At 43.9% G+C, this 21,603-nt stretch overlaps 1 protein-coding gene across 3 annotated transcripts in view; it reads left to right on the top strand.

Annotated features, from left to right (window-relative positions):
- The window catches only part of LOC115569585 (disco-interacting protein 2 homolog C-like), a 50,813-nt gene extending 31,075 nt beyond the window's left edge, over positions 1-19,738 (top strand). For 2 of the 3 annotated variants that reach the window (XM_030397570.1, XM_030397568.1), the window contains 19 exons: positions 332-468; positions 615-823; positions 2,104-2,218; positions 3,279-3,480; positions 3,641-3,741; positions 4,521-4,601; positions 4,780-4,903; positions 4,999-5,120; positions 5,276-5,387; positions 6,120-6,229; positions 6,718-6,848; positions 8,128-8,296; positions 9,808-9,978; positions 11,023-11,084; positions 11,159-11,216; positions 13,890-13,964; positions 15,557-15,731; positions 15,816-15,939; positions 16,117-19,738. In XM_030397570.1, coding sequence (XP_030253430.1) covers positions 332-468; positions 615-823; positions 2,104-2,218; positions 3,279-3,480; positions 3,641-3,741; positions 4,521-4,601; positions 4,780-4,903; positions 4,999-5,120; positions 5,276-5,387; positions 6,120-6,229; positions 6,718-6,848; positions 8,128-8,296; positions 9,808-9,978; positions 11,023-11,084; positions 11,159-11,216; positions 13,890-13,964; positions 15,557-15,731; positions 15,816-15,939; positions 16,117-16,369 — 2,531 coding nt within the window. In that variant the 3' untranslated portion in view covers positions 16,370-19,738. The remainder of the gene's footprint in view (positions 1-331; positions 469-614; positions 824-2,103; positions 2,219-3,278; positions 3,481-3,640; positions 3,742-4,520; positions 4,602-4,779; positions 4,904-4,998; positions 5,121-5,275; positions 5,388-6,119; positions 6,230-6,717; positions 6,849-8,127; positions 8,297-9,807; positions 9,979-11,022; positions 11,085-11,158; positions 11,217-13,889; positions 13,965-15,556; positions 15,732-15,815; positions 15,940-16,116) is intronic. The other variant, XM_030397569.1, reaches the window with a different exon arrangement.
- Positions 19,739-21,603: the final 1,865 nt, after the last annotated feature.

The raw sequence follows: 21,603 nt of genomic DNA, 5'->3' as shown, positions 1-21,603 counted from the left end.
AGTCCATTAAATCGTAAAATGAGTTTGGAGGGTGTGTCGATGTGCGGCCTCTCCTTTTCATCAATGTCCAATTTTAGGAGCTCTCTCTCTCCTCAGGACTGAGAGAGCGAGCTGAGTCTCACTTTCCAACGCCTGAAAGAAGCAACGAAGACGGGAGAGTTTTCAATATGACTTCAAGTTGCTCATTTCAGGGACATTCTGACTTCTAACTCTGACCCTGAATGCAGCGTTGACTCGGTGCTGGTTCTGGTTCTGGTGTGACCTTGTGATGATGAAGGTGTTAACTCTCTCTCTCTCTCTCTCTTTGTGTCTGTGTCTCTCGCCCCGTCAGGCCTGGCGTGTGTGGTGAAACCAGAAGGCGTCCCTCAGCTCTGTCAGACCGATGAGATCGGCGAGCTCTGTGTCTGCTCCATCGCCACCGGCACCTCCTACTACGGCCTCACCGGCATGACCAAGAACACCTTTGAGGTGTGTGTGTACATGATTGTTGGTGTCTTTGTGTTCAACATTAACACCAAGATGATGAAATGTATCTGAGTACATTTACTCAGGTACTGTACTCATGAAGCGATGGTTTGATGGATTAGTCGCTGTCTGTCTGTGTGTGTTTGCAGGTTTACCCGGTGAGCGCCAGCGGTGGGCTGGTCAGCGAGTACGCCTTCGTGCGGACCGGCCTGCTCGGCTTCATCGGCCCCGGCGGCCTCGTCTTCATCACCGGTAAGATGGACGGACTCATCATGGTGAGCGGGCGGAGGCACAACGCCGACGACATCGTCGCCACGGCGCTGGCTGTGGAGCCAATGAAATTCGTCTACAGGGGCAGGTGAGAGCGAGCCGGGAGGAAGGATGTGAACGTCTTCTTTGTTAATGTCTCCGTGTTTTTTTATCAGGAACATTATTTAGTTTATTCACATTTAAGGTTTGTTTCCTCTGAGATTTTTAAAGAGAGTTTAAATCATTTGTTTCTGTTCTGAGCTTAGTCATGTTTAAAATAATATCTTTTATTAAAAGCAATTATTTCATAATATTAAAAAGCTGATGAGGAGTATCAGTATGAGAAGTATTGATTAAATCCTAAAGATCTCTATCGATCAGGGCGGGACTGTGAGCGGAGCGGAGCAGAGACTGGCAAGTTCTTCACATCATTTCTATCGACAGCAGTTGAAAACCAGCCAGATGTCCGACACTGGAACGTTCACTGTCACCCTGATAAATGAGCGTTCACCCTGCACATAATGAATCTAATAAAGTAGAGCGATAGTGGACGAATCCAGAAACAGTAACAGAGCGAAGCTTAATTGTGTCCACGGCCACCGAGGAGGAAATTCATCTTTTAGCTGACAGCTTTCAAGAGTTATTTAAGGTCCAAGCTCACAGTGAAGTACTGCACTTAAGTACACGTTTGATGTACTTGTACTTTACTTCGGTATTTCCATTTTCTTCTATTTCGGTGCATCATGCTGCACTGTGGTTTTTATACACAACACTGCAGCTGTGATGAGACATTTGGCTGGTCGTCTTTGTATTTTGCATGAACTGCCTCCTCATTCAACGACGAGCAGCTGCAGTTTTTGCACCTCGATCCTGTTGTGAGTTACAGAGACGCTTTAAACTCCACTATTTGGAAATAATACACACGTTTTTCCATCATCCTGATTAAAACTTCTTCCCCAAAACTACAGAGTGCATCTCGAAATAAAAATAAAATAAAACAGGGATCCAAAATTGCAGTATGAATATTTTTCAGCTGTTCATCAATCACACGGAGGAAGAATATTTAACAGTTTCACTATAAACCTTATTGTCGTGTCGTCGCGGCCGTGATCGCCAGCGAGGACGAGACGATAACAAACTGTTAAATTCACCTCTGAGATAATAAAAATCATGTCAGGGTGTCGAGCTGATTTACTGCAGGTCTGATGCTGTTAAATAAGTCCTCTCACTCCACGTACGAAGGGGCCTTAGAGCTCCAGACGAGGCGGACTGATCAGTATCCATCTCTAATTTGTCAGTCCGGCACATGAGCCGGTTTTATGGTACTTTGAAGATGAGGTGAAGCTGAGGGCAGCCCTCTGACGGATGTTTCCTGCTCCGTCCCTGCAGGATAGCCGTGTTCTCTGTGACGGTGCTGAGGGACGAGAGGATCGTGGTGGTGGCCGAGCAGCGACCCGACTCCACCGAGGAGGACAGCTTCCAGTGGATGAGCCGCGTGCTGCAGGTCGGTTCACGTCTCTGGGTGTCGAACTCCCAACCTCACCCTCATTCACTTCTTGTGTCCCTCGTTGCTTCGTGCGCAGCAGAATCTAAACTGACTGTGAGAACAAACTCTCTCCTAATCAAAGGGTTTCCATGGTAACAACCCGACATCTGCTGTTACATTTTATTTTACTTGAAGCCTCGACGCGAACAGGGAGAGCCGCGGACGTTTGAGACGAGCAGCTGTGTTCGTCTGCTCAGACTCGCATTCTTTACTTTGAATCACCCTGGACTGAAACATGAGATTAATTCAGCAACACTAGCAGAGTGTAAGATCGATTATTGATCATAAATCACATGATTAAAGTGCGTATAATTTATTTACAAGCATTTAAGTGCCAACGTTGCTGTAGGCTCTTTGACTTATGTATGAGTGCCAAATGAAATACAATACAAAAAGAAATATACAGAATACATTTAATGACTGTATTTAAACTTTAAACACACTTCAAGCAGGGTTCGTACGGGTGCTTGAAATCCTTGAAAGTGCTTGAATTTGAATGTTGTGTTTTCAAGGTCTGAAAAGTGCTTGGATTTTAGTTTTAGTGCTTGAAAGTGCTTGACATTATAACTCTGTGTCTCTCATAAAATTGGGATCAGACTGGATAATTAATTTCTGAAGTTTTTGCTATTATGAAACATAATTTTTGATTTACAGCATAATATAATGTACATAATTGTGATAAAACGTGAAGAATAAAATCATGAGTGTATATATATTCCTGTAGATAAGTACTTTACCCCAGCAATAAGGTGCTGGAAAATATTGAAAATTACCCTTAAAAGTGCTTGAAAAGTGCTTGAATTTGACCTTGAAAAATGTGTACGAACCCTGTACAAGAGACGTAAAACAGGTAAAATGTTAAATGTATTGTCACTGAACTGTTTTCTATTAAGTAAACATCAAAAATGGAAAAGGAAACTATCACAGTCGGATCGTCTTGAAAACTACATTTCACAATAAAACCCAGATTTTCACAATAACTCCTGATCACCGGGTGATCCGTCTGTCCTCCTCTCAGGCCATCGACAGCATCCACGGCGTGGGCGTGTTCTGCCTGGCTCTGGTCCCGGCCAACACTCTGCCCAAGACTCCCCTGGGCGGCATTCACCTGTCAGAGATCAAGCAGCTGTACCTGGAGGGGGGGCTGCACCCCTGCAACGTGCTCATGTGCCCCCACACCTGCGTCACCAACCTGCCCAAACCCCGGCAGAAACAACCAGGTGGGAACAAACACAAGTCCAGATCCACCTGTCAGTGGCTCTGTGTACTGGTGCCGGTACGTGGTGTGTTATAGCTGTTGATGTGCTGATCGTGTGTGTGTGTGTGTGTGTGCGTGTGTGTGTGTGTGTGTGTGTGTGTGTGTGTGTGTGTGTGCTGCAGAGATCGGACCTGCCTCTGTGATGGTGGGGAATCTGGTGTCAGGGAAGAGGATCGCTCAGGCCAGCGGCAGAGACCTGGGACAGACTGACGACAACGACCAGGTGAGACACACACACACACGTAGGACAAGAACATACCATGAGCATATAAATAGTGTTTTTCCCTTTTATTTATCGATAAATATGGAGTATAAGCATGTTTTAAAATTCAGATCTGCAGACGTTTAAAAAGCTAAAGTCAAGTTCAGAGAGTTTATGAGTCGCTGATTGAAAAGTTGACATTATAGAGAAACTCTTTAGCTGACGGTCTGAGATATATCAGCTGTTCCAACTGAGTTCAATCATAAACAACTTTATAAACCGGCCGATCACTTTTTAATTGTGCGATGTAGAAAAGGTTTCAGTTTCATCATCAGTGATCTGGTCATAACGTTTATAAAGTTTGACAGCTCGTTTTTTATCGCCTCACTTTTTCTCTAATATTGATTAAAATATACTGACAGTAGAAACTCAGCAGAAATGCTGAATATCATGTTTGAAACTAAAGAACTGTTCACTCATGGATGAAACAGACACTTTATTGTCTTCATAAAACTTTTACTACCTGATGTGCTGATGTCAGTAGAAATTCATCATTTTACGGCCCTTGTAAACATGTTTGATGCACATTTACTGTTCATCAGAAAGGTTCCTTTAACCTGGAGTCAAGTTTCACTACTTAAAAAGTTGCTTGTTTCTGTTTAATTGGGTTTGTTTTTATCTATCTTCTCAAACACACACACACAGCAAAGTGTGTGTAAAAGCCAGTAAATAAAACTGAATGATCTCAGAGTGATGAACCCTGCAGTGTGATAACCTGCTGCTCTGATTGTGTGCTTCAGTTCTTGTTCCTGTCGGAGGTTTTGCAGTGGCGAGCTCAGACCACACCGGACCACGTCCTCTACACGCTGCTCAGCTCCCGGGTAACAACACACACACCTCGCCAAATTACAGCAGATCAGTCTCTCAGCTGTGCCGCTGCTAATCCCTGCTTATATAAGCTGCAGCACGCTGACGAAAATCTATATTAAACCTGAATATATAAAATGTTGAATTGTAAGAAGACCATCCTCTATCCTCCCTCTCCTCCTCCTCCTGCAGGGGGCGGTGTCCAGCTCCCTCACCTGCCTGCAGCTCCATAAAAGGGCGGAGCGAGTGGCGGCCCTGCTGATGGAGAGAGGAGGTCTGCAGGAAGGAGACCACGTCGCTCTGGTCTACCCACCAGGTCAGAGAGAGGAACTGTCAACAGAAGAACATTTAGATGTTGATCTGAAACTGAACTGAGCGCTCACACTTCCTCTCCCTCTGTGTGTCCTGCAGGTATTGACCTGATCGCAGCCTTCTACGGCAGCCTGTACGCCGGCTGCGTTCCCATCACGGTGCGACCGCCTCACCCTCAGAACATCTCCACCACGCTGCCCACCGTCAAGATGATCGTCGAGGTCAGAACTTTTATGAGTTCTTTCGTCTATTTTACTGACATATCGGCACAAGTGTCTGTTTGAGACGCAGAAAACTGCAGTAAAAAGCTCAGAATTGAAGTAATATTATTCTGATGTAACTCTAACCTGGAGATACTCCCCGTCCCTCTCTGCAGGTCAGTCACTCGGCCTGTGTGATGACCACGGCGGTCATCTGTAAGCTGCTGCGCTCTAAGGAGGCCACGGCCACTGTGGACATCAGGAACTGGCCTCCTGTCCTCGACACGGGTACAGCAGCTTCTCCAACACACACACACACTGAAACCTCGTCTCTTTAGTCCTGAATCTTAACTTTTTACCCTCAAACTTAAAGTGACCCCCAAGAAGCAGATTTTCCTTCCAGTTTACTCGCTGACTTTCTTCTTCTTCCTACATTTTACTGGCAGTTTGCAAAGTTACTCAGTCCAGCTGTGAGGTGAAACAAAACATCTTCCTCTTGAGCTACAACAGACTTTATACCAGTTTGTTCACAAATTAGTAGAACTCCTCCTTTTGCACCCCTAATGTACTAATATACATGTATTTCTAGACAGATGCAGATGGAAGGAGTCTCTATAATGTCTTCGTAATCTTTGTGCACATTCAGTCAGCAAGAGAATTAACATTTTTTACTTTTTGTGAACCAGAGAACGAGACTAAACAGGCTGGTTTTGACCTTTAGGCAAAAAAAAATAATAAAAAGAAGTACATCCAACAGTGTTTGACAAAAACAAGTACGTTCTGGCCTCCTGTACTCGTGTGTAACAAAACATCTGCCACAAGAGGACTTTTTCAAACCTCTCTCAACAAGTGCTTACAAGCTGCTGTGTTGCATTGTGAGTTCAGCGTGAGGTCAATGTCTCTGAGAGGAATCTAACTCAACAGACTGTCCTCTTGAGTGCAATAAAACAACAATCTGTGTGTGTGTGTGTGTGTGTGTGTGTGTGTGTGTGTGTGTGTGTGTGTGTGTGTGTACTACAGATGACCTGCCAAAGAAGAAGCCTCCAGCTCTCTATAAGCCCACCAACCCTGACGGTCTGGCCTATCTGGACTTCAGTGTGTCGACGACCGGCATGCTGGCCGGAGTTCAGGTCAGCTCAGCGTTAATCTTCGTCTTTCAGCCTCTCGTCCCGTCGGCTGCTCTTATTCCTTATTCCATTTATTCAGTACTTTTTTCTCATTCCGGAGGGAAATTCAGCCGTCAGAGCAGCAACAGTCAACAGAGTGCAGTTCGTTCAGGGGCTGCAGCCTCGAGGCTGGCAGACAAACCTCAGAGCTTCTCTTTAGATATCAGTGTCTTAAATAAACTCCAAACAGCAGATATAGAAAGATGTATTTATTCAAGTATGGAGCAAAACTCTGAGCACATCCAGGTTTTGTATAAAGAACGACAACTAATAAAGAGTAAAAGTGGAAAACACAAACTGAATCTGACAAATCCAACTGTCAAGAAACAGAAACAGAACTCTCTTCAGTTTGAATCTTAAGATTAACCGTCCACCTCTCCACCCTGTTCTCTGTTCGTCTGTTTGTGTGTCTTGTTGTGTCTCTCTGTCTCTCCCTCCCTCCCTCCCTCCAGATGTCCCATAATGCAGTTGGGGCCTTCTGCCGGTCGGTGAAGCTGCAGTGTGAGCTGTACCCGTCCAGAGAAGTGGCCATCTGTCTGGATCCCTACTGCGGCCTCGGCTTCGTCCTCTGGTGTCTCTGCAGGTCCGTGTCTCCATCAGCTGGAGTTGTTCATCTTTAAAAATGGAAATAATCTGTATTTTTATAAGGACAAAGTGTCATTATTATAATTATGGGTCATTTGATGCCAACTCGCCTACAATTCAGAGAGTCTCTGCCAGTTCTTGTCGTGGATTTTCTGGAGAACATTAAATTCAGTGGTCCTTAAAAAAAAATCCTGCAGCTTTGAAGAACATTTTGGTCTTCAGAGCTGAATTTGATCATTTCTGTGATTCTCTGTATGTGTATTCTCCTCTGGCTCCTGTATATTTAGAAAGTTGTCCCAACATCCATTATGTTTTGGCCGCACACAGAGAACAAGATGACCTGCAAGTATCCAACACAGACGTAACTGAGAGATGTTATTCTACTGCTTCGTTGTGTGATTTCTTCTGAGCGGTGTAGTTGCAGCTTTTTGCATTTTTAACCTTCATTTATTCCCGGGAGGTTCTCTGAGAGCGATGGTCTCTGTTTCAGGAACGTTCTGATCACATTCACACCTGGAAGCTGCAGTACAACCACAGTCTGGTCTGTTGGCCTCTGAGCAGCTGGGAGCAGTCAGGGTTAACGCCTTGCTCAAGGGCACCTCAGTGGTGGTAATGAGGGCTGTCTTTCACTCCCCTATCCCAGATGTATCCTGCTGGTCCGGGGATGTGAACATGGTGCATCAGCTCAGTCGTAGAGCGTGCGACATGTTCAGAGGCTGCGTATCTCAAGCATTACCACTGAAGACCAGAGAGACTTCTTCTCTGTGTCGTGTTGCACTCATCTTTTTGTTTTTTTATTACAGACTGTCTGGTACATGTTACACTCAAATTATCATTTATATCAGAAAGTCGCCTGGCGTCCTTTAATAACAGGAATCACTGTCGGGTTTATGTGATGTTTATCGGTGAAACTCGGACGACTTTAAATCTTTTCTCTCAGGTCTGTTTAGTTTGAAATCCTCAGCTCGTAAATTGTGAACTTGGCGAGAGCAGATTTCTGCTGCTGAATGTCTTATAAATACAGCGGACTGTAATTCACCTTCGGAATGAGAATATCTCGTCCTCCTCGATGACATTAAAGCAACAATAACTCACATTAACACCTGATTGTTCTGATAAACGACTTTCATTTCTGGCTCCCGGGCTGCTCAAGAAAATACATCTCTCTCTGAACGAGACCAACTGGTTATTTCACGGATAAATAGTCATTTTATTGGATGCAACCATAAAAAAGGTCGTTTAAGAGTGTGTGTGTGTGTGTGTTGTGTTTCCTGCAGCGTGTACTCAGGCCACCAGTCCATCCTGATTCCCCCGGTGGAGCTGGAGTCCAACCCGGCGCTGTGGCTGCTGGCCGTCAGCCAGCTGAGGGTGCGAGACACCTTCTGCTCCTACAGCGTCATGGAGCTGTGCACCAAAGGACTCGGGCTGCAGACCGAGGCGCTCAAGGTCAGCGAGCCACCGACACAACACGTCACTTCTCATGTCGCTTATTTAACCTCTTAATGAACGCCCCCATTTTAAGGTTTCTTTTTCCAAAACGACATACTGAAATTAAAAGCATGACAGCTCCCACATAGTCTGAGACTCAGTGATGTGCTCGGTACCATTGGAAAGGTTTTGGTTTCCCTCCAATTCAAATGTCAATAAACTGACTAAGATATAAGGGTTCAGGTATGTCTATGGACACAGCAGACACAATGAGACCACAGCCACAGGTCTCAGCTTGCTACACTCAACATTTGAAGTCAAAAGACTAAAAAATGGATTTTTCCCATTTTCTTTTCTAAAGGCGTGTCTGTGCGTTTTGCTTGGGTCATTTTTTTCCAAGAGCGCCTACTGAGATTCAAAGGCTTCTAACTTGAGAACCTCTTTACCTAGAAACATAATCCTGGTCTCAAATGAAAGCTAAGACCCTGCAGGGTTTCTTGCTTGTTCGACACTTGTAGCTAGTTTTGGGTAAAATGACATGGATATTCCCATTCTATGGACTCTTGGCAAACTATGAAATAAAAATGGTGTCATGACGTTGCAGCTGTGGAAAAAGGGAACACTCTGAAGGTATGTAGGCATTCTTGCTTCTTGCAGTAGAGGGCTCTTTCTAATGTTGTGTCATGGTGAGTTTAGAAGGCTATTACATGGTCTGGAAATAACTTTTTCTCTTTGTGTTTGGGCTTTAAAATAATCACGACAGTCTCAGCTTTCCAACAGTGAGTATATACTGTTAAGATCTGATGTTTAAAACTATTAGCAAAAAAAACAATTAGTTTTTACGAAGCGTGTTCGTTTAGTGAAGGGTGTTCCTATGTTGGAACGCTGTTCCTTCAGGGGTTGAAGCATTTTCAACCACAGGAAGTTTGTCGGATGTTTATTTACCTTCATCTTCACTGCAGGAACAAAGACCCATGTTTTTTGGCCACTTTGTTGGATAGACAGCTGATCTTCTTGGTCAGGTTACCTCTAATAACCTGTGAAACCAGCCCTGACCTCACTTACAGTCAGACATAGATGTGTCTCATAGTCATTTTTCCCAGAATGCATCAGTGCAGTTGGGCTCGGCCTGTAGCTGAGTGTGAGCTGTCAGATAAATCCTCAGACTCTGAGCGTCTCTAACTGACTTCAGCGCTCGTCTGTCCTCTGGCTCAGCGGTAATAAACTCGCACTCCGTCTCCGTCTGCTCGGCCCGAGGCCACGTCTGAGAGCTGAAGTCACCGCCGCCTCTGATTGGTCACTGATGGAAGCTGCAGAGTTAATTTTAGTGATTATCTTTCTTTAAGTCACCATGGAGACTGAAGGCTGAACGCAAAGTGAAAAGTACGAATGTTCCACCAAACACAGACACACCTTGTTGTGTCTCTACTCGTCACTGACGTAAAGCGATCAGCCACCAGAGTAAAACGTCGACCTGCCGCTGCTCCTCAGTCCTCCGTGTGATCACATCTTCTCTCCCCGTCGTCCAGGCTCGGGGTCTGGATCTGTCCCGGGTTCGGGCCTGCGTGGTGGTGGCGGAGGAGAGGCCCAGGATGTCGCTCACGCACTCCTTCTCCAAGCTCTTCAAAGACCTTGGCCTCCATCCACGATCCGTCAGCACGGCCTTCGGCTGCAGGGTCAACCTGGCCATCTGCCTGCAGGTGAAAACACGTCTTCACTTTGAGTTTACATCATCCTCGTGTCAAAATCATCAGCAGACAGTAAACTTCTCCGTCTAAAAACTTGAAACTTTAATGAAGGTGATGTCGTTTTGAACGAGGATGAAGTGCTGAGTCCGAGTTCTCATCAATGATTAATATAAAATAGAACTTCACAAGATGTCAAGCTGTCAAACAGTGAAACCACCGTCTATATTCAGATTAGTGATCATGTTTGCTCTTTATTAGATCAATTAGTTCCAGATCCAAACTACATTCCATCAGTTTTACATATTTAACATTTTAAAATGTCTTTTTTTTAAATAACAAAATTTAAATCCTTAAAAAAAAGGATTGAAGACAGTTGCAATAGAAAAATCGTTCTGCTGAATCAAAGTGTTGTTTCTGGCATTATGAAATTTCCACCCACATAGTTCATAGTTTCCTGACAGATGTTCCTGTAACGAGCCAGAACACAGCTGGTAGCAGCACCAGACAGAAGAATCCACCAAATACTTCCTCACAACTTCTTCTTCTTCTTTTTCGTCTTCTTCCTCTTTTTCATCTCCTCTTCCTTGTTCTTCCTTCCATCTACTTTCGTCTTCTTCCCTATTCTTCTCTCCTTCATTCGTGTTTGTTTTTCCAACTTTTTCTTCATTCGTCTTTCTTTACTTTTTCTTCTTCCGCCTCCTTTCTTCGTTGTTCTTCGTTGAAGTTTAACAGCAGCTGTCAAACAACGAGGTTTGTTTTCATTCTGCAGCCTCTCCTGCATTATGAGCACCGACTTCTAGCAGAACTAAACTTTGCATACACTCGTTTATTTGCTCCAAAACAGTTTAAAACAAGCCTCGTCCTTTTTGTTGCATTTCAGAAGTTTGCTTCCAAATCACTTGTCAGTCAGAAGAAAACACGTTGACCCTCCACGATCTAAACCAGAGACAGAAAACCCTCCCTCCCTTTAAACGAACTGAACTGACCTCCGTGTCTCCCTGATGTGACTCTCTGGTGACCACATGCTCACTCTGTCTGTGTTGTGATTGGCTGCAGGGCACTTCAGGACCGGACCCCACGACGGTGTACGTGGACATGAGAGCGCTGCGACATGACAGGTACCTGCAGTCCGTCACCGTGTCGCCGTCCTCCTCCTCGCTGTTCAGAAAGTCTGACCGTTTGTGTGTTTCAGGGTTCGGCTGGTGGAGAGAGGTTCTCCTCACAGTCTGCCGCTGATGGAGTCCGGCAAGGTGAGTGTGATTCAGTTACGCTCACACCGATCTGTAGCAGCTGGTTATGTGTTCGCAATGTTGGTTTAATTAAAAAGTAAGTAAACGCCCTTTTAATCTGTTTGTTGGAAGATATGAGTCACGTCTTCATATATGGAGGACGGAGATCAAAATAACAAACGGTCACTTTGAAATGAAACTTCACAAAACAGACACGCACACAATGAAGAAACTGTTCAGAGGCAGCAAACTGAACGACAGAAGATCCGACTATTTCTGCATCGTCCTCCCACATTCAGTGAGTCAAAGCAGACAGCAGGTTTGAGTCCATGACGAGCTCTGAAACATCCTCCCTCCCTGTCTGACTGTCTGTCGGTGAAAACACACATTCTTTAGATCCTGAAACCCCCCTCGCAGCGAGGTCGCGTCACACCCTGCAGCACGCCGTGAACCACTGCAGCAAACACACATCAGCCGCTCTTTAAGTGTGTCGTAATGTCAGAGCGACAGAGCTCAAGATGTCACCAGACGAACCGACTCGTTTCCCCTTCGAAAATAACAACCTGACTCCCGATGGAGAGAGAACAGGATGGATAAAGATCCGCTGCAGCCGCTCGTCACGTCCTGGCAGATGGTGAAGGAAGAAAATCTGATCGGCTGCAGTATACGACTCGCCCACGCTCACCGCTTATAGTCAAGTCGGGTTATTTTAAGAGCGCTTTTCAAAACAACAACTGTCAAAGCGAGCGCCACGTGATTTGGACCTGAACATTTTGTTTCTGTTCATTCCCGTCGTCATCCATCGCCGGCAGGCCTGCAGTCATGGAAACAGGTGCACTTATTTAATGTAAGGGCTCATAATGAAAACAGTGACAGCGGCTGTGTCCTGATAATGTGGCAGAAAAGTTCAGAACTCAGTAAAGGCGAAAAAATGTAAAATGTGAATGTCAACGTTATAAATGAAGCTTTGAGGCTCGGAACGATTCGGTTGTAAGAAAAGGATTCACATTAAACGGATTAGATTAGTAATTATGAGCTGAAAGTTCATTATCCAAACAAACAGTGTTTGCTATTAAAGGAATAGAATGAAACCGAGATGCAGAAGAGGCTCTGACGGAGCGTCGCAGGTGGTTTTGACAAAATGACCTTCAGTTAAATGAATTCTGTGTTATTTGTCCTGACCTTCATCCTCCAGCTTCATCTGTCTGATGAAGATGAACAAAAGCTTTTTAAATCAGCTTTTTTTTTTCGCACCGAAGGAGAAAATCTTGCTTCACTAAATACAGAGTCCTCCTGAAGCACTTTAATCCAGGAGCGAATCACATTGTGCTCATCTGCCGGCTGAGCGACACTTATTTCAGTTTCATTACAGATCTCTTAGCAACTAACCGAACTCCATCAGCGAGGTCAGCGGGGGAGCTGACGGCGCCGTGCCATGTCTTAATATATAACAGTCGACCTGAGAAGAGAGAAGCAAGTTAAATGATTCGACAACTTTGTCAGAGAGAGAGAACATCTGCAGGCGTGAGACAGAACAGCAGTCACACGGACCTGAACCACGACGCTTAAATCTGTTGAGGTTGTGTTTTAAAGGTCCAGTCTGTGATTTCTGCCGCTCAATCAAAACGAAAACCAAAGTTCAGTGATGTGAAGCAGCGAGGGATCATGGGAATTGTTGTCTACATGTACTTACCTGTCTAGTAGGAGTGGGAGAAAATACTACTATACTTAAAAATGCTTTAGTGCTCAAAAAACACATCAGTTTTCTTATTGTGTCCAGTGCTGCAGCTCTGTTTCAGCTCCTGTCTCTTTAAGGCCCGCCCCTCCCAAATACCTGGTCTGCTCTGATTGGCCAGCTCACGCACGCCTGAGCCCGCACCGCGCAACGGGCCTCCAGTCAGCTCTGACGTGTTTTCAGCTCCCAGTTAGCTTTACTCCGACATCATTCACTCCACATGGTGACGTAGCGTGATGTCACAAAGTCACAGTGGGACTACTGACGATGCGTTCAGGAGCAGTGTTCTGTATCTGTAGTGTTCTGTATCTTCTCTGTGGGAGAGAGGAGCGTCTGTTGGTGCAGACTTTGACATTTTTGCCTTTGAAGATATTTTACATGCACAAGAAGATTTATAAAACACAGAAGGGGAAGAAAAATACAAATCTAATAACATCACATATAGATCATGGAAACGCAGGTTAAACACATTAAATTGACAGTTTTGTTGCTGGAGTTTGGTGGTAAAACCGTCCTGATCTGCAGCTGCATGACTCGACATGAGAGCGACTGATGTTTTTCCTGGAGCCCGATGAGACGTTCATGTCTCCTCGTCCTCCACACTGACACACAAAGAGAGGATGTCGTGTTTCAGGGCCGGTCATCGATGATCAGCTCGCTGTTTGTTTTGACTCACTGCATGTGGGGGCGGAGAGAAGAAGAAAGAACTGTTTACCGGTCTGTCCGTCTCTCCCGGCGACGCCGCTTGAACGGGACATTTCACTGTCTCTGTTTTTTGTCACCACGTCCATTAAACTGCGCTCTGCGTTTCCTGTCTCATCTGAGACGACAGCTGAATTTAAAGTGTAACCTTGTGTTAAATGGGCTTTTTAGAGTCGTGTTCATGCAGGAAGCAAAGAGTGAGGATGTAACCATGGCAACTGATTATTCTTTACTTTTTCCCTCTCTCTGTTACACAGATCTTACCCGGAGTTCGTATCATCATCGCCAACCCGGAGACCAAAGGACCGCTGGGAGACTCGCATCTCGGAGAGGTCGTCAGATACGAACTCGTCTTTACTTTTACTTGTTTGTCGTCCTTTTTTTTCCTCTTTATTTCATATTTTCGTCAGTCGTTTTCTTCTTCTTTCCTAAAATTATTTTCCTTTTGTCTCTTTCTCTTCTTGTTTTTTTAACCGTTCATTTCAGATCTTTCCCGTTGCCTTTTCTTTTTTTTGCTTTATTCCTTTCTTGTCTGGTCTTAATTGTCTTTTCTGTCTTTTTCTTCTCCCGTCGTCTTTCCTTTTCTTTTCTCCGTCCCTCTTTGTCCTTCGCTCTCTGTTCCTTTGTTCCCTCCTTCCGTCCATTACACAACATTTATGTGGCTGACACTTTTATCCACAGCGACTGACAATAAGTGCAGTGAGCCATGTAGATACAATCACACACCGGCTTCATCAAACATCCCGACTGGTTTTCTTCTGCTCAAGTCTTCTGGACGCACAACAAAGAGTTTTCAGCTTCATTTAGCTGCTCTGACAATCAATGTTTTTGTTTTTTTACATCATTTATTTTATTCTTTGTGTGAACTCAGAGATTTTATCTGATCTTTTTTAAGCACATAAAAATGAAACAACCGCAAAAACGAGGTGGATTTATATTAAAAACATATTTTAAGCAGGTAGATGGAAGAGTAAAGGTCGTGTTAGGTGTTAGTTTGGAACACTGGTTTGATATTTGGATTGTTAATAAACTATTTATTAGATTGGGTGAATAATAAACTGATGATAGTTTGTGTAAAGGTTGTTAATATATTTGAGAAAACAGTTGTTTTTTTAATTTCTGGTCCTTCACTGATCGGGTCGGTCCAGCCAGGTGGGAACATGTGGTGTTGTATTCTGTAAACAGGAGGTCCAGAGATCATAATCAGTCCAGATTACAGACACTTTGAGTAACGAGGACGAGGAGTGAAGAGCCAGCCGCGCTCTTTATTTCTACAAATCATCGATCCATTTTTTCCGTCTCGTAAAAGTCGTCTTTCAGTCTTAATAGAAAAGTCCGTCTCTCCGTCTCCTGAATCTCTTTGATGATTTCGAGCCAATTACCGGCTGTAGGCGGGTCAGTCTGCAGCCGTTTACCAGTAATTGCTTTTTTTTTTTTGCTGTATTATCAGGACGCATCCATCTTGTCCTGATCGCCCAAATGAAGTGGTATGAATGTCACCTCCTGCAAATGGCTTCCTGAAATAGTTGTATCTTTGGGCAGCTCCTAAATATGAGAGGTTTTACCTCCTCGTCCCCAAAGATTTATATCCACACTGTCAGAGGAAAGACTGCAGCAGGAAGCAGCTTCTGTCTCGAGGTAACGATGTGGAGCTTTAAAGGGGCGATGTTTTTTACTGTCCTCTCCAAATCACAAGTGTACAAATAAGCACCAGATAAGCCTCAGAGACCCTTCTTTACTGACAGTGTGTTGGATAGTTTTCATTTGAGGAGTGATGAAACAGACAGGATAGTTTGACACAGGCTCTCACACTGTGACTGTCCCGTCTCTGCTTCATGTGGGTCGTAGTAGTTTCCTTTCTGTCGCGGTGTGACTTCGTTTGTGATGCAGCAGCTGAAGGTGGTGTCCTCCGTCCCTCCTGCAGATCTGGGTGCACAGCGCTCATAACGGCAGCGGTTACTACAGCGGTTACGGCGAGGAGGTCCTGCAGTCCGATCACTTCAACTCCAGACTCAGTTTTGGAGACACTCAGACGGTCTGGGCCAGGACGGGCTACCTGGGCTTCCTCCGCCGCACCGAGCTCACCGACGCCAACGGAGGTCAGTTTCCTCTGCGAACGCATTCCCTCAGCCGACCGCCTCCGGCTGCTGCATCAACGTGTTTCTGTGTTTCTTCCCCAACAGAGAGACACGACGCTCTGTTCGTGGTGGGAGCTCTGGAGGAGGCCATGGAGCTGAGGGGGATGAGGTACCATCCCATCGACATCGAGACTTCCGTCATCCGCGCACACAAGAGCATCATGGAGTGGTACGTCAAGGTTTCCCAAAATATTGTAAATGATACAAAGAAGATGAACTTTATATATGTACAATGATTCAAAGTTAATTCAAAAAGCTCTCCAGACGATGGTTGTGTGCTTGGTGTGTTGTGCTGCCACCTGCTGGAGCTCCGGCAGTAACAACCTGAGCTGTGTGTCGTCCTCAGCGCGGTCTTCCCCTGGACCAACCTGCTGGTGGTGGTGGTGGAGCTGGAGGGCTCCGAGCAGGAGGCCCTGGACCTGGTTCCCATGGTGACCAAGGCGGTGCTGGAGGAGCACTACCTGATCGTGGGCGTCGTCGTGGTGACGGACATCGGCGTCATCCCCATCAACTCCCGCGGCGAGAAACAGCGCATGCACCTCCGCGACGGCTTCTTACAAGACCAGCTAGACCCCATCTACGTGGCCTACAACATGTAGCCTGAGAGTGTGTGTGTGTGTGTGTGTGAGAGTGTGTGTGTGTGTGTGTGTGTGTGTGTGTGAGAGAGAGAGAGAGAGAGAGCTAGCATGCGTTTGTATGCCGTGCATATCGCCGTTGTTGTTCATTTATTTCCCCCAAAAATCAAGATGTACTGTATTTTTGAACCTGCATATGTTGTGGTCTTAAATCGTCCGTTTACTTTCAAGTCGTGTTGTGCCGGTTGGTTGATTGATTGATTGCTTGACTGACTGACTGATTGATTGATATGCTCTGTGGTGGTACGATCATTTTTACACCCCCGTTCAATCTCGTGACCGTGACCCGGAGCTCGTCACTGTAGAAAGCCTTAGGGGAACACTGTGTCCGGGGCGCCGCGCCGCCTGTCGATATTCCGAGGTCAAAGTAGAGAGAGAGAGAAAATACTAGAGACTGTATCTGTCATCACGTTTCACTGGTGGAATCTAAAGAAATCCCAGATTTGTGGTATTATTATAATTTCAATTAGAACAGGGGCAGCCAGATTCATGTAAAAATATAAATATTGTACATAGACATAATAATCTATATGGAGAGGAACCTAAAACACAATGAGGTGTAGTAGCCCCTATATGCAGCTCTCTCCACCTGCACCCTGTGTGTGTGTGTGTGCGCAGAGTGTGTGTGTGTGTGCGCAGAGTGTGTGTGTGTGTGTGTGTTCATCCGTCCGTGTTGGTGTGCGACAGGGACGTCTTACGTAGTTTTAATGTGATTCACGCAGCAGATTTTTTATCTCTAGGCGAGCGAGTAAGAACACGCCGAGAAAAAACCAACTTTATCTGTTCTCAGCGGCTCCGGAAAAAACAAACGTTCATCTTTTTAAAGTTTTCAAAGTTTGAGGAGGAGATCTCGAGGCTTAAAACACCGCAGGTTCAAGAACAGCGTGGTTGATTTGATGCTCAGTCATTGTCAGTTTTCATCGCACCAGTCAAACATTCCTGCAGTTCCATTAGTGAGGAACGACTCGCAGTAAACTTCAGTTTATTCCGTTTTAAAGCAAAGTGCACTGTGTGAATATAGAAGAGGGAATATTGCTGTTATTTAAAGGGAACTGAGACTCAACAGCCATTTATTTATTCTAGATTATTTATTGTAATCAGAGAGTGAAAGGAAGGCCATATCTGACACTGTCAGTCTGTCACACTCTGACTCCAGATCAGTCTGGAGGCTGTCGGGAAGAAAGGGAGCTGTCGATAAAGTTTACAGGAAAAAGCTCATATTGTAGCAATAATGCCAAAAAAGGATGTTCTTCGCTGCAGGGAAACAAGTTCCTACCAGACTTTAAACTAACGCGTTCGTTAGAGTTTCACTTTCAGCCCCGCAACAGGTTTAATATCAGTAATACTGTTAAATAATCTCCATCTTTAAGATGTTTTTTGGAGGAATTTTCACTTTAACTGCACAGTATGACGGTGAAGAGGCCGACAGGAAATGTCTTAGAAAAGGAATATATTCAGACTTTGTATTAACATCCAATCAAAGTCTGTCAGCATCCTGTGGCCACTCCCTGCTCTCTATATTAATAAACACTGGAACAAATGATGTTTATTATACACAAAAAAAGAAAGAACTTCATATAGAACATTTGCCGAATTTACAAGAAGGCCCAAATAATTAAGAATTTGTCAGAGGCAGCATTTCACAAAGTTTATAAAGTTCCTCTTAACGCAACAACTCACTAAATTGACTGATTTTAAAAGGGAGTCTGGTGACTTATCCTTGAAGTAGCTTATATTGGTTACCGCTGTCTGTATTTGTAAAATGTGACATGTTCAGTGTCAATAAAATGTTCTCTTCTTACATTAATTGAGTGTAAATGGTGTAAACAGTGTGTTCAAACAGCTGCTGAGTGTTGGCAGGTCAGACGCACGAGACACTTTTTACAAGGGAACAAAAAACTTCATGTTTTAAATTTAATGCCAAATTTACAAGAAGGCACCAGTGATTCTGAATTTGGCAAGTTTGCCAGTTCACAAAGTTTTTCAGGTGTCTCCTCATGCAACAACTCTCAAAACTGAGTGATTTGTTAAGGGAGTCTGGGGGCATACTGCAATATGAGATCGGCTGAAACAGACATTGATTTCTGGTGGTTTTCTTAACAGAAAGAAGAAGAATTCAACTGAAACCTGACAGATACAACGTCTCCAAGGTCTCACTATTAAAAGTAGTCAATTTATTAAGACCATCTAAAAACAGGAGATGACATTTAGGCGCATTACAAATCTGTCTGCGGCAAAATCTGCTTCATCTCTGCAGCCGACCAGACAAACATTAGATATTTATCTAGAGATTTACACCTGAACAGCCGTCTTTATATGGAAATCTGAGTCACTGTGGGAGATTAGAAATGATAAAAGCAACCATTTGGCAGCTGGAATGTTTTTAGAAGTTGTGATTGATTTGACTCCATCTGTTCGGCACCAAACCCCATTTAAAAAACTGCTTATTTTATTGTTTTTGACAGAGTCCTCAGTGAAGAACGTCCTCTGAGCTTCGGTGCATCAGTTACCACCTCATGTGCACTGACTCGAGCGATTCAGCAGATTTATTAAGGAGATACATAATTACAGATGAATATTTACCTTTAAAAAAAAAGGTCAGTCTCTCCTGAAAGCAGGTGTGACGTCTGGAAGTAAAGGTTCACCTGTGAGCCTGCAGGTGAAACAGAAACTCTAACTCAGAGTGTCGACGTTACTCAGAATAATTCAGCATCATGTGTTTACATCCCTGTGGATATGTGATGACATCATCTCATCGTTTCTCCTCCTTTGTTTGTTTGTTTGTTTGTTTGTTCGTCTCATCGTCTCTTATCCTGTTTTTTATCAGAAGAAAAGAAAAACTTTATGCATATCAGAAGTTGCTTAGCGCTTGTTTGGCTAACATAGCAGTTTGGGTTTGTGTGTAGCAGCGTAGCGGTCATGTTTCAGTCCCTGTGTGTGTGTGTGTGTGTGTGCATGCGTGTGTGTGTGTGTGTGTGCGTGCGTGCGTGCGTGTGTGTGTGTGTGGAGGATGTTCGATAAGAAGGAAAATCCCATCAGAAACCCGGAGAACTTGTCTGTGTTCAGGGCCGGATGGGAGAGAGACTGCATGGTGTGTGTGTGTGTGTGTGTGTGTGTGTGTGTGTGTGTGATTGCACGTGTGTGTGTGTTAGGTGTGTGTGTATGTGTGTGTGTATATTGTATGTAAATAGTGTTGATTTTGTACGGTACAAGTGTGTGTGACTTGTTTTGTACACATGATAAAAAGATTAAATGACACTTTTATAAGAGCCTGCTATTGGCTCACCGTCACACTATACAGTGCAATAAAGTGCTTTGATTGGCTAAAACTCAGACTGGTTCATTATTTATTATCATTTATTATTGTTTTTATTTTTATGTGACTGTTTATCGAGACGCTTTGTGACACTTGAGGTGACAGGTTTTATTTTTACAGGATCACAAACATAATACAACAAACTGAAAACTACTAAATTAGAAATGTTCAGATCAGGTCCAGTTTATAAAAGAACTGAGTTCTGAATTTAGTTTTTCTCAGAATTCTGATTGTAACATCAAAATCCAGTTCAAGTCAGAATTCTGAGGAAAAAAGTCAGTGTCAAGTTTAAATCAGAATTCCATGTTTACGTCAGAATTCCGAATTTAAGTCAGAATTCAAAGTTTAATATCAGAATTCCGACTTTAAAGGCTAAAATTCCAAGTTTAAATCAGAATTCCATATTTATGGCAGAATTTTCGTCTTAATGTCAGAATTCCAAATTTATTGTCAGATTTCCATCTTTAGAGCAGAAATCCGAGTTTAAGTCAGAATTCAAAGTTTAATATCAGAATTCTGATTTTAAAGGCTAAAATTCAGAGTTTAAATCAGAATTCCATTTTTGCGACAGAATCCAGAGTTTAAGTCAGAATTCTGTCTTTAGGTCAGAATTCCGAATGTCAAAATTCCAAGTTTAACGCCAGATTTCCTTCCTTAGGGCAGAATTCCGAATTTAAAGTCAGAATTCCAACTTTAAAGGCTAAAATTCAGAGTTTAAATCAGAATTCCATGTTAACGGCAGAATTCCAAGTTTAAGTCAGAATTCCGTCTTTAGGTCAGAATTACGAATTTAAGTCAGAATTCCGTCTTTAGGTCAGAAATCCGAATTTAAGTCAGAATTCCGTCTTTAGGTCAGAATTCCGAATTTAAGTCAGAATTCCAACTTTAAAGGCTAAAATTCAGAGTTTAAATCAGAATTCCAAGTTTAAGTCGGAATTCCACGTTCAATTCAGAATTCTCTTTAGGTAGAATTCCGAGTTTATGTTATGAAGTTCTGTTTCTAAGCACATTTTTGCACAGCTCTCCATCAGACAGACGTGGAAAACAAAATGGAGCGCACCTTCTCTGTCAGACAGACGACACACGGGACAAACCCTCCTTTAATCTCCAGGTTCAAACAGAAGTGGGAATCTTCCAGATCTCAGTTGAGCTCATAAACGTCTCTGCAGGAGTTAAATTATAAGGAATAAATTCGAATGTCATCATCCTCCAGGATTACAGAACTCTGTCTGCTCGTGTCTCGGCCCAGTTTGTTGTTTATTCAGATAAATATCTTCCTCATCGCCTGTTTTCTTCCCAACCAGTCCCATGAAATAAACCTCAGACATCCATCATCATCTTTTAATGACAAACATCTCAGAGTTTAAATATTCCTCCTCCCACAGTTGCTGGAGTCTCCTCTCTCAGGATTAAAGCTCCCAGTTTTCCCAGAGTATCAGCGGTTTTATTGGCCTCATGTGCAGCATCCTGCATCAAATCTGTAAACAGGAAGTGTGCAGAAGTTAAAGCTCAGAGTTCAGACGTGTGAACGACGTCCGGAGAGACTCATCACCTGCTCACCGGGCCGCTGCTGCAGGTCCGATCACTCTGTGACGACACCGGAAGCTTTTCTCTCAGATCGATGTGATTAAAGTCACAAACGACTGAACGAGCCGAGGATTCAGAATCCGACCCGTCGTTAAAACGGACCAGATGTTCGTGGTTTATTTATCTCAGACACAAACAGACAGAAATAAAAAGACATTTAGTGCCAACAGAACAGAACACATGAAGAAGAACTCGTGACAGAGGAGGAAGAATCAGATCCTGAACTTTAGAGAGAAAATGTGACGATTTGTTGCTTTTCTCTTGATTTATATAAAAATCTGGACAAAACAAACGA

The sequence above is a fragment of the Sparus aurata genome, chromosome 19 (genome assembly GCF_900880675.1).
Source record: "Sparus aurata chromosome 19, fSpaAur1.1, whole genome shotgun sequence".
Classification (NCBI taxonomy): Eukaryota; Metazoa; Chordata; class Actinopteri; order Spariformes; family Sparidae; genus Sparus; species Sparus aurata.
The sequence above is the reverse complement of the archived record's forward strand: the minus strand, read 5'-3'. Positions and strand labels throughout refer to the sequence as shown.